Source organism: Hylobates moloch, unplaced genomic scaffold (assembly GCF_009828535.3).
Source record: "Hylobates moloch isolate HMO894 unplaced genomic scaffold, HMol_V3 SCAFFOLD_43, whole genome shotgun sequence".
NCBI lineage: Eukaryota > Metazoa > Chordata > Mammalia > Primates > Hylobatidae > Hylobates > Hylobates moloch.
Window position 1 is genome coordinate 228,336 of NW_026652318.1, and position 17,971 is coordinate 246,306.

Genomic DNA, 17,971 nt, shown 5'->3' on the forward strand with positions numbered 1-17,971 from the left:
CAGAAGATTTTACATCCTTTTTTCACAGGGGAAAGGGTAGACGGGAAATGTAGACATTTATTTTGAGGAGCAGCAAATGATCATTAAGAACAATGAATGGGCAGAAATTAATTAGTAAATAATTTTCTTTTGAGTTATCTTGTGAAAAAGTCCCTCCAGGCATGGCTGCATTTCTGAGTCTTTCTGCATTTCTGAGATTTCAGTGAGGGGAGGAATGCATTGCTTCTTCTAGAAAGAGGCTTCTCTAGTCAAGGAAGGAAATTTCAGAGAGTACCTCCCTGCACTTGGGGAAAGTGGGAGCAACAAGTCAAGGTTGGGGGACCTGCATTATGAGGCAGCTTCTAAAGCCTCTGTCTTTGGGGTATCGCTTTCTGAGCGTCAAGAGTAAAACGTGATGCATTCCTTTCCTTCCAACCTAGATTCTAGTAGTTTAGATCAGTATCATTGTTTTTACTTCAAAGTTCACCAAACGCTGGAAATTGCTAGCTAATATCACAGGAAAACAAAAAACACGAGGTTGACTTCACCTATTCTGCCTACCCGCGGTAGGTAACCATGTATGAATAGAGACTCCCAGGCATAATCAAATTACCTCTGTCAAGTCCTCGCCCTAAGACTATTTTTGGAAACTAGGGATTTTCCAGATTACTGAAAGCCGTGGTGGTGTCAAAGGCCGGGCAGGAGTTTCGCAAGCGGAGCTATGAAAGCAGCCACCCTCGCGGTCATTCCTACGCCTCCGCCCTACTTCCCCACACTGGCAAAAACACGCTCCCCGGGGAGCTTTCATTTGGGAACCGATACGGTCCACAGCCCTGTGTTCTTCAAATACTGTAAAGCAGCCCTCTCCAGATTCCTTGAGGGTCACTTTATATTACACATTCGTCCACACACGACAACAAAGTCACCACTTCCACCCGCCAAAGCGCGCTCAGGTCGGCAGCCACTTCCCTTGTTACACGCGGAACACAAGCCGCGCCGAGGCTAAAGGAAGAGGCCGGAATGCAGGGCGAAGGGGCGCAGAGATGCTAGCCAATGCTGCCACCTCTATTTTGGGTATAAGGGATCTTGTAAAGCTCCGTTATTCGTGTGGCTAAGTATCACAAAGAAGGTGGTTTCGACCGGCCTTGGCTAGAGAAGGCCTCCTTAGCCTCTGAGGACCCCAAAGTCTGTCGCAGCACCCAACACTCCCCTAGCAGGCCCAGTTGCCGAGGGCGGAGGCGCGGCCTGGAGGGACTAGTTGGCGCGCGGCGGCCCGGCGTGGTGACGTCAGGGCGGAAGCGCACGCGGCGTGAAGCGGCCCAGAACCCGGCGGTCACGGGAATATCCGTCGCGCCGAGAACGCTGGTTAGTCCTGTTTCGGGTTCCGGCTGCGTTGGGCTTGCGTGCGGCTCGCTAAGACTATGGCGTCCGGGCCTCATACGACAGCTACTGCTGCTGCCGCCGCCTCATCGGCCGCTCCAAGCGCGGGCGGCTCCAGCTCCGGAACCACGACCACGACGACGACCACGACGGGAGGGATCCTGATCGGCGATCGCCTGTACTCGGAAGTTTCACTTACCATCGACCACTCTCTGATTCCGGAGGAGAGGCTCTCGCCCACCCCCTCCATGCAGGACGGGCTCGACCTGCCCAGCGAGACGGACTTACGCATCCTGGGCTGCGAGCTCATCCAGGCCGCCGGCATTCTCCTCCGGCTGCCGCAGGTCAGTGCTTCGGCCCCGGGCCGGCCCGGCGCTCCTCTCCTCCCCTCCGTCCCCTACGCCGCATGCCAGTATCACCGTGCCCCGGGAGGGTGGGGACAGCTCCCTCAGGCTTTCCTGTTCGGGGCCCAGCCGGGGCTGGGGCGTGCCGGGGCGGGGGGCTGCGGAGGCGGAGGGAGGACTTGGCAGCTGGCTGTTCGCGGCGGCGGCGGCGGCCGCGGCGGCGGGAGGGGAAAGGGAAGCGATCGGCGGCACAAAATGGCGGCGGCGCTTGGAGCGGGCCCGCCTGACCCCTGCGCTTCCGTTCTCCTTTTTTGTCTGCAGGTGGCGATGGCAACGGGGCAGGTGTTGTTTCATCGTTTTTTCTACTCCAAATCTTTCGTCAAACACAGTTTCGAGGTAAGCACAGCGGAGGCGGGTAAAAGGGATTTTTTTCATCCGGAAATGGGCAGAGTAGGGGTAGTGTCAGCAGCCAGCTATTCCAGAAAGGGAGTGGTTTAGTTTAGGCCTTTGTACCTACTTCTCACTCGCCAGGAAGTGGAAACCTTTATAGTGTGGTTCAAAATCGATCCCGAGCCTAAGTGCCCTCTTAACGAGAAGTACAGTTTTCAACCAAATGCAGAACTCCTGTAAGATTGAGCTTGACTCTGGAACCAAAATTAAGATGAATGAAACAACAAAAAAGTATAGTACTAGCATAGCTGGTAGGCTTATGGCATAGAGATGTCCTTTCTAATTTTACTGAAAGTTGTCCCACTTATGTTCTAAAGTTTATTCTTCAAAGTGAGTTTAATCTAACAATGGCTTTTGTGGCTCATGGGTTCTTTCAGATTGTTGCTATGGCTTGTATTAATCTTGCATCAAAAATCGAAGAAGCACCTAGAAGAATAAGAGATGTGATTAATGTATTCCACCACCTCCGCCAGTTAAGAGGAAAAAGGTAAGATTGGCATTATTGAACATAGCATCTCTTGCTACTGCTGTACCGTGCACCAGTCATCAAATCAAAACATCTTTCCTCTCAAGTGAATACGGATGCAAAAGAAAACGGACTTTAGGTGTTAAAGTTCATATAGGAACACTGATATTTAAAATAATTTGAAAAAAGAAACATAATTAACCGGTTATCTAAAGTTTGTAGAGGCAGTTGCATTTATGGACAATCCTAACAGTGCTGTGAAGCCAGGCCTGTGGCTTAAGATTAAACAAGAAAGGGAGTACATTTGGCTCAAGTGTGAGTGTATTCTGTAAGTTATTTTTCCTCTCCCCTCTCTGGAAGACTGAAGGCTGGAAGTTTAAACACTGTAGTTTAAGTTAATATTGTGGCAAAGTTCTGTGTAGATTGTTTTTCTACTCGAAGTCCCAGTTAATTCTTTATCAATCGAGGTTGGCTTTTGTTAGAGTACTTCTCAACATTGAACTACGATAAATCGAATAATACCGGATCTGAAAGGACTGCAGGATGATAAAGTTTGAAGTTTGAAGTCAAAGGGATTAAACAGGTATTTTGTTTTGGTCAGATACAGTCTCAGTGAGTGGGTTAGAAACTTAACAAGTAAGATTGATTGGGTTGCATTTAGATAGGGCCATTTATTTGATGTTGTAAGAAAATACAGAGACTGAAATAGTATCTCCTAGGTGTTGTGGTAACATAATTTTATGTGGACTTATGTGTTCCTGTGAGGCAGTACCAAAAAGTTTGTTGCAGGACTTCCTGCATCTACAGGTGACTTCCAGTACATGCTGCAGAATGATATATTTGGTGTAGAATAGTTTTTGCATTCACTCTTTAAGGAATTGTAGTGATGTTAGGCAAATTGTACTGAGTTTGAAAGGAAGTTATTAAAAGGATTATAAGTTGTTCTGGGGGTTGGGTATGTTGGTTAGTGCTGTTAGTATCCTACATGAGTAGTCCTTATTGGCTGAATCTGTAAGTTGGCAGTAATGGAACTATTCAGACAAGCAAATATTAAAGCAACTTTAAGATGACTAGTCTATTCTGTGAGTCTACAGACAGTTCTTTTTTAAAAAAAGAGTATCCTAGTCAAAAAGTCTGAAACAGTTTTCCTACATAGTTTTTCTCCCCCATCTTTTCTCATTCACCTTAACTGTGTCCAGGGATAGAGTAATTTTTAAATTCTAAAGTATCTTTTAGTTTGTTGATGAGTCCCTGGGAATTGGGAAGATTTCAAATTGGTCTTTGGTATGGTCTGAGCTTAAATCTGTATTTAGATACCTGGCTGATTCTTCAGGATGTTTAAAGTAATGACACTAATACAAGGCTCTGTCTTTAGTCAAAGGTTTCTCTTTGCTTAAAGGAAATGGTTTTCTAGTATTCTTTGAACCATTGAGCCAACTATTATGTAATCACATGATTATCTTTTGTGGAATTTTTCTGTGAGACTAAAGAGTTTTCTTTGTTGATGTCAGAATAGGTCTTAACTGTAAAAACCATGGAATTTAAAATAATATAATCTCACTTGATTGTTGTGTCTGATGTAACTTTGTTTTTTGGGTCATTATTACAGAGAAACTGATTTTGTTTCAATCTTAGAAGTCTGATTATAGCAAAATTTAAAAGGAGTTGTTAATTGCATGGAAGCCTTTTTTTAAAGCAGGATGTAAAAGTGTTTCTATGCATATTACAAGTTTACTCAAGCAGGTAACTTGTATATGTTATTAACTTCAACTCTTTTTTCCCTTGCAACCGACTATACAGCGACCAGCTACATTTACCAAAGCCTGGGTGATGTGGAGTGGTACATAGAGATGAAGCTGTCGTCATGGCAACAGTGAGTGAAGTATCGAAAATCCCCAAGGAGAAGCCAGTGCTCTGAGAATAGGTCACTGGAATCGGGGACTAACAGGTTGGCCACTGGTGAACCATTTAGAAAAACTCCTGTTTCTTGTTATAAGCTTTTGTCTTTGCTGTCCAAGTTATTAGAACTATAGCTTTGTATTTATTTTTGCATAGGTTAATGTCATTAGAAAGTACTATCAGTATTATACATTAGTTACGTAAAGCATCTCACTTGTCTTAATGATGCTATTTGTTTTAATCTAGTTCATTCATAACTTTAAGTTGTAGTGTGACTTTGACAATTACAGTGGAGGTACATTATTCATGTCGCTTGTAGGTCATTGGTCTCTTCAGCCTGGCTACACACTGAGAATTAGCAGAGGAGCTTTTTAAAAAGTACCAGTACTTAGTCCCCAACCTGGATTGTTTGGCCTATTCCTCCTTCAGTATTTTGTGGTTCGATATTATAAGTTCACAATAAACGGCTAAATTTAGAGGGGGATTGCTTTTTCATTGTCGTAGTTTCCAAATATTTACTTTTGAGATGCAGCGTATTAAAATTTTCAAAGACTGGTTTAACCATTCTCATTAGTAAATATGATGTATTTTCAGTGTATCCATAGATAATAAAAGTTGGATAGGTAAGAATTGGAAGGGTGTTAAGTGATGTCATTTAGTCTGCCACCTTTCTACTGTATAATTCTGTGGCTCTACAAGGTGGCCTTCAGTTTGTTTAAATACCTATAAAGGATGTTTCTACTTTTAAGTAGGCATTACAAATTTTTGTATATTGCTTGGCAGTATGCCTCTTTGTAAACTACCAATCTGTTATAGTCTATTGAAGACCTGGTTCCAAAATTTCTCAGTCTTTGTAACACATAAATGAGACTAACCATGTTTGGACTTTGTAATTTTTGTTGTTGTTGAGTTATGTGTCAATTACATAATCATGCTAAAGGAAAATAGCTCCTCTAACAAACCATAATAATAAACTTCTAATGACCAAAGACCAGGATTTTCTAATGCTGAAAATAATTCTCGTATAAATCAGAAAAATTGGACAATAGAAACTTAAAGCAGAGGTTGAGTTAGTTTGTGTGTTGATAATGAAAATTATTTTTGAGTTTTCTCTGAATAGATGAAGACTTCTATTTTAAAGAGATTTTAAAATGCCACCTCCTCAAACTTTATTGGCAAAGAAAGTTTACCTGATTGGGGAGGAAGAAATTCTAGCAGGCCTTAATTTAATGTGCTTGCTGCAACAGAAAGTACTAATTTATACTTTGAGACTTTGTTTACTTCTGATTGATGGAGATATATTTTTTAAATTTATGATACAAAGTAATCTCTACCAGGTAGTTGTAAATTACGGGTGCACCGTTGATTTGTGAGGTAGAACCAATTCTGAACAAAATAAAGGTGTCTCGTTTTAGGTTATGTACCCACAAAGTTAACTTTGAAAATTGCAGGTAATAAATAGCAGGATTAAGCAAGAAGTTAAGTATATATTGAATTATAGTAAATAATGGGTTTGGTTTTCTTAAATCTATTTTGATGTCATTGGAATTTTGACACAAAAACAAAGAACATGGCATCATTAAGTCTGATTTGGGACTAAATAGTAGCTATAATTCAAACAAATATTTAGCTTCTTTAATTGCAAGAACAAATCAATTATATCACCCTTTGAAGGCAGTTCCTAAAGCAGGTTATCTGAAGAGGTATAGATAATTTTTATTAACAAATGGAGAAAAATGAGACAACTATGTTTTCATAAAATTACATTTTACTAGGGATTTTGATGATACCGTCTTCTGTCTGGATTGCAAGGGGTTAAGAGTTAAAACGGTGTGCAGCTGTGACACTGGAGCTATTTTATCTCTTAATGACAGTTAAGGAGAGCCATTAGATAACACAGCCATAAGTTAAAAAGAGGCTGAGGTTGGTTTAACTTTTTTCCAAATTTCCTATGATGATAAAACCTGATCATAGAACTTAAGATCTTTGGAATATGTTTGTTTGTATGTATGTGTATATATATATATATACACACACGTATATACATATATATACACGTATATGTATATATATGGAGGGAGAGATAGGTTGTTTTCATGAGAATTACGTTTGACTTATTTTCCAAAGAGCAATTTGTAGCTGATAAAATGGATTCATCATTACACGTTAATATTAGAAAGCAGCTCAATGAGGCCAGCTGGTGGCCTCATTCCTCATAGGTGTGAGGAATGGAACTGAGTGAAGGCCATTTTAAGTAACAGCTGTCTTTTATCTTGTCAGCTCTGCCAATTTTTGTTTAGTAAGCTTTCCAGTTTCTGTAATATTTTTAAATGGAAGAAAATAAGGAAAATGTATAATAACTGACTTTTTACTCTGTTATCATAGGGGTAATGAAGTTCATCGCAGATTGTTTTCTAACCTTCAGTGCATGTGTTGAAATAGATTTTTGTTTTAAAAATATGAGATTACATTTTTCTGGATCTGGTGTGCATTGGGGTAGAGAGGATGACTGTCTTAAAAATAGATCGTGTGTTCTGCCTAGAGCAAAGACTCTTGTCTTTTGGCTGAAAATGAACTGAGTATGGACAAAAATATTGAAGTATTCTACTTGTAAACTTACCATATAATCAGTGTCTTGATAAAATTGTAGTTTTTGTTGGTTGGATCTAAGAATGTGTTGGACTTGGGTAAATTTCGGACGTGACCAACAACAAAAAACAAAAGCCCAATTCCTTAACCTTTCTTGACTGAAACTTCTCAGGAAGAAACCAGTTTTGAATTGTAAGACATAAATAAGATTGTCTTTTATTGTAAGTTTTTAAACTATGTAATAAAACATTTGGGGATAACATCAGTTGAATGTGCTACTTTTAAAGCATTAAACCACTGACATAAGCCGTCTGTATTATAGAAACTTCTGAATTACCAAAATTTAGTCTGGTACAGAGCCCTTGAATATGTTCTGGTTCCCTCACTATGGCCCTTCATTCTCTTCTGTGTTAATAGTAAAGCATATTGCCTAATAACTGCAACCCTGACCAAATTTTGGCCTGGATCTCATGGGTCACGTGGAGTTTTAAATACGATTTTTAATTTACTTGGGTAATTGAGCTGAATCTTTAGTTTTCAGATTACTTTTTTAAAGAGGTAGGCTCTTAGAACAAATTATTAAAAACATATTACCCCATTGGAGGGGAATCTGGATTAACTACCCACTGTTCCCCCCTAACTTTTGAAAAATTTTGGCCATATAGAATGAGTGAAAAATCAGTATGATCTTATGAGGACTTTATAGTACTGTAAATCTTAGGAGCACGTTAGTTGTTTTGTTTGTTTGTTTTGCCAGTCAGATAGCATTGGGGGATTGTATACCAACTTTAGTGACACTGATATTAGTAAGTTCTGATAACCCACTACCATCGGACCAGCCTGGAGCACATGACTTTGGCCAGTGGAAAGTCTCTTGGAGAGACTTTGAGGTTTGTGATAACAAATCATGCTATCACTAAAGTTAAATACATATATATATATACATATATATATATATATGTATATATATACACACACACCTAGAATATAAGCAGAATGGAAAAGTTGGCAGGGATGAATTCAAGAGCATTAGAGTGAATTTTTTTCATTACAGAATTGTTAGTTCCTTTAGGAACTTAGTCTCGTAGATATATATATTTAATTAGCATAACTTGGACAGCACAAGATTAATGCTTTAACTTGTTTGCAGGAGTTTAAAAAGCTGGTTTCTGTTGCCAATAGTTGGTTGGAAGGGAAAATGGAGATGCCACAAATAAAATTTTTTGGATGTGCAAAACAGTTTTGATTTTATTTCTTACAAACTATAGGACTCCAAGCCCCCTGATCCTTGATCAGAACTACATTAACACCAAAAATCAAGTTATCAAAGCAGAGAGGAGGGTGCTAAAGGAGTTGGGATTTTGTGTTCATGTCAAGCATCCTCATAAGGTGAGTTGTAGAGTACAGAAATTGGGTTCGTAAGTATTAGGACTTTTCTAAAAATTCTATTTTATATGAATTTATGTTTCTATCTGAGCGTTAACCTTGGTTTTAAAAAGCATTCGTTTAAAGGTTCAGACTTCATCGAAAAACATTCTTTTGGATGTTGAGATTTATCAGTAAAATGACAGTCAAAAATGGAGGTTCAAATCTTAAATCTTAATTGTGTGCTCATAGAGAAGTTATTTTTGTTTCTGTGGTTAAAGTCCCAGTTTTTCCACCTAGAAAACAGAGATGTAAAGTTCCTCATAACAAGGAATAAAATGTGTAGCTGCAAAAGTATCTGGCACACTTATCGTCATAGTAGAATGTCTAAGTGTGTTGGCTGCTCACTGTTACCATTATTGGAAATTTGTTTCTCCTAACATCTCTTAGCTTTCATTATCAATATAAGCCGTAGAGTGAGTTACCCGGGTCAGGACTACCTGGGCTAGAAATGTACCTTGGGAAATTAGGTGAAATAATCTAGCACGGTGCCCATCACATAGTAAAGTGCCAATGAAAAATATTCTTTTAATTGCCTTTTTTCCTGTACAATTTTGAAATATACTTCGTAATTTATATAAAATCTAGTCATATAACAGTTCACATTAGAATCTTACGTACATTTAAATTGGTCTGTATTATCAATGCACAATTAGAACTTGAGTCTAACATTTTCAATTACTTTTTTCATTGAACTCTACTCCAAAAGAACTACCAGTATACTAAATTGAGTTTTTTTCCTTGTCCTTCAGATCATTGTTATGTATTTACAAGTCTTAGAATGTGAACGTAATCAAACCCTGGTTCAAACTGCCTGGTAAGTCACTTTTTTAGATTTCTTTCCTAGCCAGGAAAACAGAAGCAGAAATAAAGTAAGTTTCGTTTTCCCTTTCCAAAATAATGAGATAAGTTTGTTTGGGGCTTTTTGTTGTTTTTTTGTTTTGTTTTTTTAACCAAAAGGTAAATAATGCTTATTTCTGCTTCCTGTTTTCTTGGCTTGACTAATTACTTTTAATGGAGAACTCAATTTAACTTTGTTCTTTTTTCTACTCTTTAATTAAAGGGTAGTCCATGATGGTAAGTCATAGAACTCTGCCCTCTGCACTTCAGCCCATGACCTCAGGATGGCCTGATTGGCTACCCTGCTCTCCAGCCAATCCAGTGCAAGCTCTCATCCGAGATTCACTGAAGTGGTCCATATCCATCTGGCAGCATCTTCTAGTTCTGTCGGGGTGTCAAAAGGATTTGTATATTTGCTTCTAGAAGTAACTATTTGACATGCCTATGTATTTAATGTATACTTGTAACTATCAAAATGAATAGTTCATTTTTGATAGATTTGTTGTGCAGCCATTATGAATTAAATGGTTTCTTATTAGGAATTTGACTAAATTTTTATTTTCAGTGTGTATAGCATGAATTCTACCAAAGGAGACTGCAAACTTGCAGCTTAAAATGGGCACCAGTTCCCACACTGGCTTAATTTGTATAACTGCTTGGCTGTATTGCGGGTAATAATATTAGAAGCAAGAAGCACTTCATTTTTAAAAGAGATGTTACTATTATATTGCTTAAATGCTTTAGCACTTGGACTTCTTGAGATGCAGATGTGTGATTTGGAGTGCTGGCTTATTTAAAGGTCAAGCCAAGGAGTTTGTAGTTCAGTCACAACTACTGTTTCCTAAGACTATTGATGTGAAGGACTTAGTGAAGTAATTTTTATATTCTGGGCTTCCCAGCAAGATGTCCTTTTTATGACTGCCATGCTTCTTTTGGACTCAGTAAATATTTGTAATGTTAGAAAAATCTCATTTTTATAAAATGCATGACATTTTAAGTATGTGTTGCATAAAATGGATTATAGCAGTTCTCATGGTTTAGGATTTTTAAGAAATAGTCCATTTAATTTCAGCTTAACCTTTTAAATTACCTGTAAAATTTCTTTAATAGTTTAGGAATGTTGTGGGGAGGGTTCATTAATAAAAGTTCAGCAATTTTTTAACTGAAATAGTTTATCTCTTTTACATAGTCACAAAAAAGGTATGTAAACAAGGCCATTATATGTGTTTATTGCTCTTGACTTCCCTATCTAGATTTTCTAAGTATCTTAGCTTTCTTAATATAAGTTTAACTTGGTACTTACTGAAAATGCCTTTTTACCCCTGTTAACGGTATTTTGAGCTTTTGAAAAGAACTTGGTTGACACTGCTTTTATTGTGGATAAAGGAGAGATGGTCAGTAATTAATGGCTTGAAGTATTATTGGAGTGGTTTATCATTTCTGAAACTAATCGTGTCAAAATTGACTGTAAAAGCATTGCTTTTTACAGAAATATATTAACTTTAGAAGTAATTTCTAGTTTGGATTGTAATACGAAGTAATTTAAAAGGGCTTCGCTCATATATAGGAAAATTGCATATGGTCCTAGTATTAAATTCTTATTGCTAACTGATTTTTTTGTTAAGAGTTGTTTTATGCTAGAATATGAGGATGTGAATATAAATAAGAGAAGAAAAAAGAATAAAGTAGATTGAGTCTCCAATTTAATGTAAGCTTCAGAAGAAATGGTTTGTTTACATGCAAGCTTATAGTTGAAATATTTTTCAGGAATTACATGAATGACAGTCTTCGAACCAATGTGTTTGTTCGATTTCAACCAGAGACTATAGCATGTGCTTGCATCTACCTTGCAGCTAGAGCACTTCAGGTAGGTGTATATTTCCCATTTTGTTCTGCAGGATAAATCACACAAATTTTCGGTGGTTCCAATACAGATTTAGCAAAAATTTAATTTAAAACATTCTGTTCTTATGGTTTAGATTCCATTGCCAACTCGTCCCCATTGGTTTCTTCTTTTTGGTACTACAGAAGAGGAAATCCAGGAAATCTGCATAGAAACGCTTAGGCTTTATACCAGAAAAAAGGTATTCTGTATTTACTCGTTTGTGCCAACATGTTAAGAGTCTAAGCTACTCTGAGAAAGAAATACTAACTTTTTTTCTCCAACAGCCCAACTACGAATTACTGGAAAAAGAAGTAGAAAAAAGAAAAGTAGCCTTACAAGAAGCCAAATTAAAAGCAAAGGGATTGAATCCAGATGGAACTCCAGCCCTTTCGACCCTGGGTGGATTTTCTCCAGCCTCCAAGCCATGTAAGATGTATTTAGAATTAAAATGACTTGGGGGCACTGAAAGTGTGTCTTTATTAGAGAGCTGTTACATTTGAAAGTTGCATAGAGAAAAATGATGTTAAGAAACTGCTACTGTGTTCTCTCATGGCAGTCAACTAACATGGAAGCGGAAGCATGGTACTTTGAGTTACATTTAGAAATAACTTTTGGCCGTCTGTTAAATCCAGTAGTTAACATGTTATTATTATGTCTTTTAAAAGCATCGCCAAGAGAAGTAAAAGCTGAAGAGAAATCACCAATCTCCATTAATGTGAAGACAGTCAAAAAAGAACCTGAGGATAGACAACAGGCTTCCAAAAGCCCTTACAATGGGTGAGTATACTTGGGCTGGAAAACAGGCTTGAGGAATCTTTTATGTGTTTACTTTTTAACACACTAAGTTTGTAACTAATATGTCATGATTTTTTGAAGTGTAAGAAAAGACAGCAAGAGAAGTAGAAATAGCAGAAGTGCAAGTCGATCAAGGTCAAGAACACGATCACGTTCTAGATCACATACTCCAAGAAGACAGTAAGTAAATGTTTTCTTAGTTAAGCAGTCTTATTTGGAGTTTTTAAAGGTTTATTGCTTTTTCTTTAAAAATTGAACATAGATTATTTTCAAAGTTAGGTTAGAATTAGGCTTTTAATATGAGGCAAATTATGAGAAATGAGTTTGGACATATTCTGGACATAGAGTATCTTAATGGCATTCTGTTATATTTTCTCCCATGTTTTTTGGAGAAGTGTAGGAGCTACCCACAAAGTGCTTGAGGGCCATAGTATTGTTCATAATGTGAAAACTTCTTTTTTTTTTTAATTTCAGTTAGAAAATGTATTTCATTAACCCCTTATTAATAACCAATAATCAAATTAACCAGTCAATGAATCTTCCTTAGGCCTGTAATTAGATTGTTGGCTCCTCGTGGCTCTTCAATGTCTTTTGAACATGTGGGAGATATTTAATAAAAAGCATAGCTCTAGGACACTATAAAAATTGCTAATTACTCCCCTCGGAATAGAGACATAAGAACATTTGCTTAAGATTTAATATGTTATATATAGGCTTGGGCATACAGCAGTGAGGGGTGGGGAGATTTTGAAAAGTTCTGGTTTGTCATTTATGTAGCTGGTAGTTTTGTTTTGAACCTGTTATGAGCAACCACCAGAATAATCTGTTCCCCATAGAAACTGAACTTAAACTTCAAATTTTTATTATCTAAGCTATAATAATAGGCGGAGTCGATCTGGAACATACAGCTCGAGATCAAGAAGCAGGTCCCGCAGTCACAGTGAAAGCCCTCGAAGACATCATAATCATGGTTCTCCTCACCTTAAGGTCAAGCATACCAGAGATGATTTAAAAAGTTCAAACAGACATGGTCATAAAAGGAAAAAATCTCGTTCTCGATCTCAGAGCAAGTCTCGGGATCACTCAGATGCAGCCAAGAAACACAGGCATGAAAGGGGACATCATAGGGACAGGCGTGAACGATCTCGCTCCTTTGAGAGGTCCCATAAAAGCAAGCACCATGGTGGCAGTCGCTCAGGACATGGCAGGCACAGGCGCTGACTTTCTCTTCCCTTGAGCCTGCATCAGTTCTTGGTTTTGCCTATCTGCAGTGTGATGTATGGACTCAATCAAAACATTAAACGCAAACTGATTAGGATTTGATTTCTTGAAACCCTCTAGGTCTCTAGAACACTGAGGACAGTTTCTTTTGAAAAGAACTATGTTAATTTTTTTGCACATTAAAATGCCCTAGCAGTATCTAATTAAAAACCATGGTCAGGTTCAATTGTACTTTATTATAGTTGTGTATTGTTTATTGCTATAAGAACTGGAGCGTGAATTCTGTAAAAATGTATCTTATTTTTATACAGATAAAATTGCAGACACTGTTCTATTTAAGTGGTTATTTGTTTAAATGATGGTGAATACTTTCTTAACACTGGTTTGTCTGCATGTGTAAAGATTTTTACAAGGAAATAAAATACAAATCTTGTTTTTTCTAAACTGCTTCAAATACCTTATTTAAATAAATTATTAAAAAGGAAAATTTTAATAGCAAAATGGCTGTACTGGTTTTCTGACAAACTTATTCTTTCCTCCATTAGATGGTAGTTTGAGATTATTAAAATGCAATTCTTAACTGCATTGTGAGTTATTGTAAGTCTTCACTGTATATATGGAAAAAGTAAATGGGAGTTGCCCAACAATGTAGAATTAAATGTTATATTGTAACACTAAACCAAAAAACCTGATTTGCTTTTGAATGGTATCATAAGGTAATTTTGAGCCAGATTTAAGTACTATTTCTGAAATGAGGTACCCTACTGAATGAACCAAAACTTAGTAACTATTGAGCTTTAACAGTTCCGTATAATTTAGGCATTTAATGTTACGACTTTTACGTAGGCTAGGAGAAAAGATGAGGCCCCTGACCTTGAGTGGTTGATAGAATACAAGCTGATCACAAAGAAGTGAAGTTTTGATGAAAAAGCCAGAATTTCTATCCAAATGAATGTTTTAAAGTTACTCACATTTAGTATTTTTTTCAACATTTTGGAAATCAGTTTACAGAATCAAAATGTTGCATTGCTTTATAATTACACTAAGGTCTCCATTACATTTATTTTACCTACTTTAATTGTCCACTAGACTTGGCTCCAAGTGATTTGTTGGCTGTTTCAAGAAATAAAATACACCCACAAAGAGGAAGATGTATTACTGCTAAGGATATATTTAAAAATAAAGTTACAGCTTCTGAAGAGGATTCCAAAGACTTAAAATGTGTTCACCAATGGCAGATGGTGGAGGCTGGAAAAATAGCTTCACAAGGCAACTCCTTTGAAGGAGATAAGATTCATTAGGATATGAAAGTGTTGGGTGTGCTACTTAAATCAGTTATAGTTCTAACTATAAAGACTAACCAGAAACTAACAAGACCCAGCATAAGTTAGCCACTTCATGCTTGAAAGAGGGTAGATAGTTCATTAAGACTTCTTTCTGCATGATTTGTAATACACATTGCTGAATTATAAATTGTTATTTCTGAAAAGCTAACTGCTTCTAAATGCTAAACAGTTTGTTTCCTTTACAAGACAGACATTGAAGAAAGGCAAAGGCAAATGTCAGCAAAGGCCCTATTAGCAAATTAATCTTGATTTTTTTTTTTAACTTTTTTTTTTTTTTTTTTTTAGAGACGAGGTCTTGCTACGTTGCCCAGGTCGGTCACGAACTCCTGGCCTCAAGTGATCCTCCCACCTCAGCCTCCCAAGTATTAAATTCTTAATAGTATTGAAATTACTTATGTCCCTAATCTTTGCCTGGAAATAGGAGTGCTGTGGGTGAGGGTTGTTTGTGAAGATGGGGAGTTGTGGAGGATACACCTGCATGTGGAATGAGGTTTGTATGTTAAAGGTGTTTTTAGAGGTGGCTTTGTGGGCTAGGCAAAGATCTTTTTTAGGGTCATGATTTTTGTCTTACTGTCTGTTACTGAATCCGTTTTCTAAGTTGTCAGGATGTTAACCTCATGCTGCTCTATGGCTATTTAAAAACTCTCTAAAAGTAATACTGATTTTCAAACTTATTTTGAGAAACAAAGTTGTGTAATACCCATAATACCTGTTTATTAACTCCAAAAATAATGATTAGCAGAACTTAATCGGTACCCCACCAATTCACCACTTCACCTCCCACCCTTGCCATTGGGAAGAAAATCCCATACAAGTAAAGTTTGTTCCCAAGTGTTTCAGTCCACAAGGTTGAGGATTTTTAAAACATAACCATATAGCTTTATTGTAAGAGTTAAAAGTAATGCCTTACTACCCCTGTCAGTATCCAGAGAGCCCTCATCTCTAATTTGTTTTAACTGATTTGTTCAAAGTCCAGATATGTTGCATTGGCTTTAACCACAGGCTTCTCCATATTTCTTATTTGAAGAAATTGGGTCATGTCCTGAAGGATTTTTCACCTTCTGGGTTTGTTCATTGTAACTCTGTGCTGTCACTGAACACATTTTTCTGTCCACTGTGTGGTAAACTGGTAGATCTTGAGGCTTGATCAGATTCAGGATTAATTTTTTTACGTGTTTGGAATTAGAAGCCTGGACACCCAGACTGTTATTTTAGAACTGAAAACTAGGTTGCTGCCTCATCCACCAGGTATTTTACTGGGTTCTCAGTTCTTATCCATTGGTGCTTGTACCTCACCGGCTTTTGTATCTGTTTTTCCCTCTGTTCTCTGTCTCATGTTTTGGTTGGCCCATTACAGCAATGAAAATGTTATTTGTCCTAATGATCCTGATACTTTTTTTCTTTAAATGACCCACAAATTAAAACCCTTTTTTTCTTTGAGATGAAGTAGTCTCGCTCCGTCTCCCAGGCTGGAGTGCAGTGGCGTGATCTTGGCTCACTGCAAGCTCCCCCTCCCAGGTTCACACCATTCTCCTGCCTCAGCCTCCTGAGTAGCTGGGACTACAGACTCCCTCCACCACACCTGGCTAGTTTTTTTGTGTTTTTAGTAGAGACGGGGTTTCACCTGTGTTAGCCAGGATGGTCTCGATCTCCTCACTTTGTGATCCACCTGCCTCGCCTCCCAAAGTGCTAGGATTACAGGCATGAGCCACCGCGCCCGGCAAAATCCTGATTTTTAGTACAAGTCCTTTCATGTTATGGAACACTACATTTGTCCTTTGCAGTTGGTATCTTTAGTTTAAAGACTAGTGAAATTCTTAACCATATTCCCATTTTAAAACAAAGTGAACATAAAAATTACATTCTTAGAACTGAAGTTCTAGGTTTTGCTTTAATAGCTTTTAAGTGTTGCCACTTATAACCCCATTATTAACACCAGTCTGCATCAAAAGCTTACTTAAAACATTCAGTTTTCATGAAAGTTTTCAAAAAATAATTTCATAACAATAATTTGTTCTAAGAGCCATTTCTTAACTCATGAACTGTAATAGGTTATGAAGATAAGTTTCAACATTTACATACTAGATTTTTAAAAATGAAGTTAAAAGCATGGACATATTGAGGGTCTTACGCATGGGCATATTGAAGGGTTCGGAGAGACAGAATGTGCATGAGGTTTGATAAGAGGAACATCACTTCCCTATGTGGAAATTGGAACGGAGCAGCGTTCATTGTGTGGGCCTTGAGCCCCTCATCCCTTTCACTCTAAGGCTGGAAGCCACAGCCTGATGTTCTAACCATTTGAACACTTCCGTTTGTTCAAAGCCTGGCTTTGTAATCATTTGAACATTTCCGTCTATTACACGGAACATAGACTTCATGTCAGCTCTGCATTTTAAATCATTCCTTCACAGTGACTTGACAAGTTATTTTACCTCTTGTCTACTGGCCCTTACAACATTTTATGTAGTGTATGTGTTGGGCAAATAGGATTTATTTTTACCATTGCAATCCAAACTTCACATTGGAACACACTCAAATATTCAGAAAAGTTTGAATTCTACCACTCAAACATAATTCAAAAGACAGCTGTTTGAGAATGCTCCACTAATACTAATACAATATCTTCAATAATGTATGTACCTTATAGAAAATCTTGAACAGTACAAGACTTTCATAATTAAGGCATGCAAAACTGCTTAGGCTCTTTGATTCCAGGTGTCCTCTTCTCCCTTCTGCTTTTGCCATCTATGTTCAATGTAATTCTAACCCAGTTCTAAGTACGGAGAAAATTCCTACCCTGCCTGCTTTTATAGCTCATCAAATTTCCCTGTATCACATATCACTTTTCTGGTAGGTATAGTCCGATTTCTGTCATGCCTTTGCCACAATCCTTTCTTTGAACAGTAGGTAAAATGATCTATTTAAAGTGTTAATCACATTGCTCTAATATATAAAGCCTCCAGTGGTTTCCCATATCACTCTGTAAAATGCCCGTTGCCAGCCTCTCCCATCAACCTCGCTTTTTCTGTTCCTTGTATGTGCACATCTCTTCCTGAGCCTTTATTGCCATCCTCATGTGGGGATGTTTCTGTCTCAGAGATAGTCTTTATTCAGGTCCCACTCTGCAGTCCTCTCCAGAGGGGCTGCTTTCACCACCCCTTCTAAATAAGCCTCTCTAAACACCCCTATCATGTTCTATCCCTTAGCCAGCACTAATTTTTTCATAATGCTTACCACTAACTGAAATTTACTTTATCATTTAATCTCTTCCTCATTAGAATGTAAGCTTGTAAGGGAGGGGCAGGTCTGTAGTTCATTCGTTATTGTATGTCCCTCAACTAATCCTATG

At 37.8% G+C, this 17,971-nt stretch overlaps 1 protein-coding gene across 3 annotated transcripts; it reads left to right on the forward strand.

Moving 5' to 3' along the window:
- The first annotated feature begins 1,319 nt into the window (after positions 1 to 1,319).
- On the forward strand, positions 1,320 to 16,197 carry LOC116463578 (cyclin-L1). 3 transcript variants are annotated; one of them, XM_058434742.1, is made up of 11 exons: positions 1,320 to 1,703; positions 2,025 to 2,099; positions 2,531 to 2,640; positions 8,376 to 8,496; positions 9,285 to 9,349; positions 11,140 to 11,239; positions 11,352 to 11,456; positions 11,542 to 11,683; positions 11,923 to 12,034; positions 12,134 to 12,232; positions 14,905 to 16,197. In XM_058434742.1, exons 1-11 carry the CDS (start codon positions 1,401 to 1,403, stop codon positions 14,957 to 14,959), a joined length of 1,287 nt encoding a protein of 428 aa, XP_058290725.1. In that variant the 5' UTR covers positions 1,320 to 1,400; the 3' UTR covers positions 14,960 to 16,197. The 3 variants fall into 3 exon arrangements, with proteins under 3 accessions (XP_058290725.1, XP_032002662.1, XP_058290726.1); XM_032146771.2 differs by lacking the exon at positions 14,905 to 16,197 and adding an exon at positions 12,925 to 13,717; XM_058434743.1 differs by lacking the exons at positions 11,352 to 11,456; positions 11,542 to 11,683; positions 11,923 to 12,034; positions 12,134 to 12,232; positions 14,905 to 16,197 and having other exon boundaries at positions 9,596 to 11,147.
- Positions 16,198 to 17,971: the final 1,774 nt, after the last annotated feature.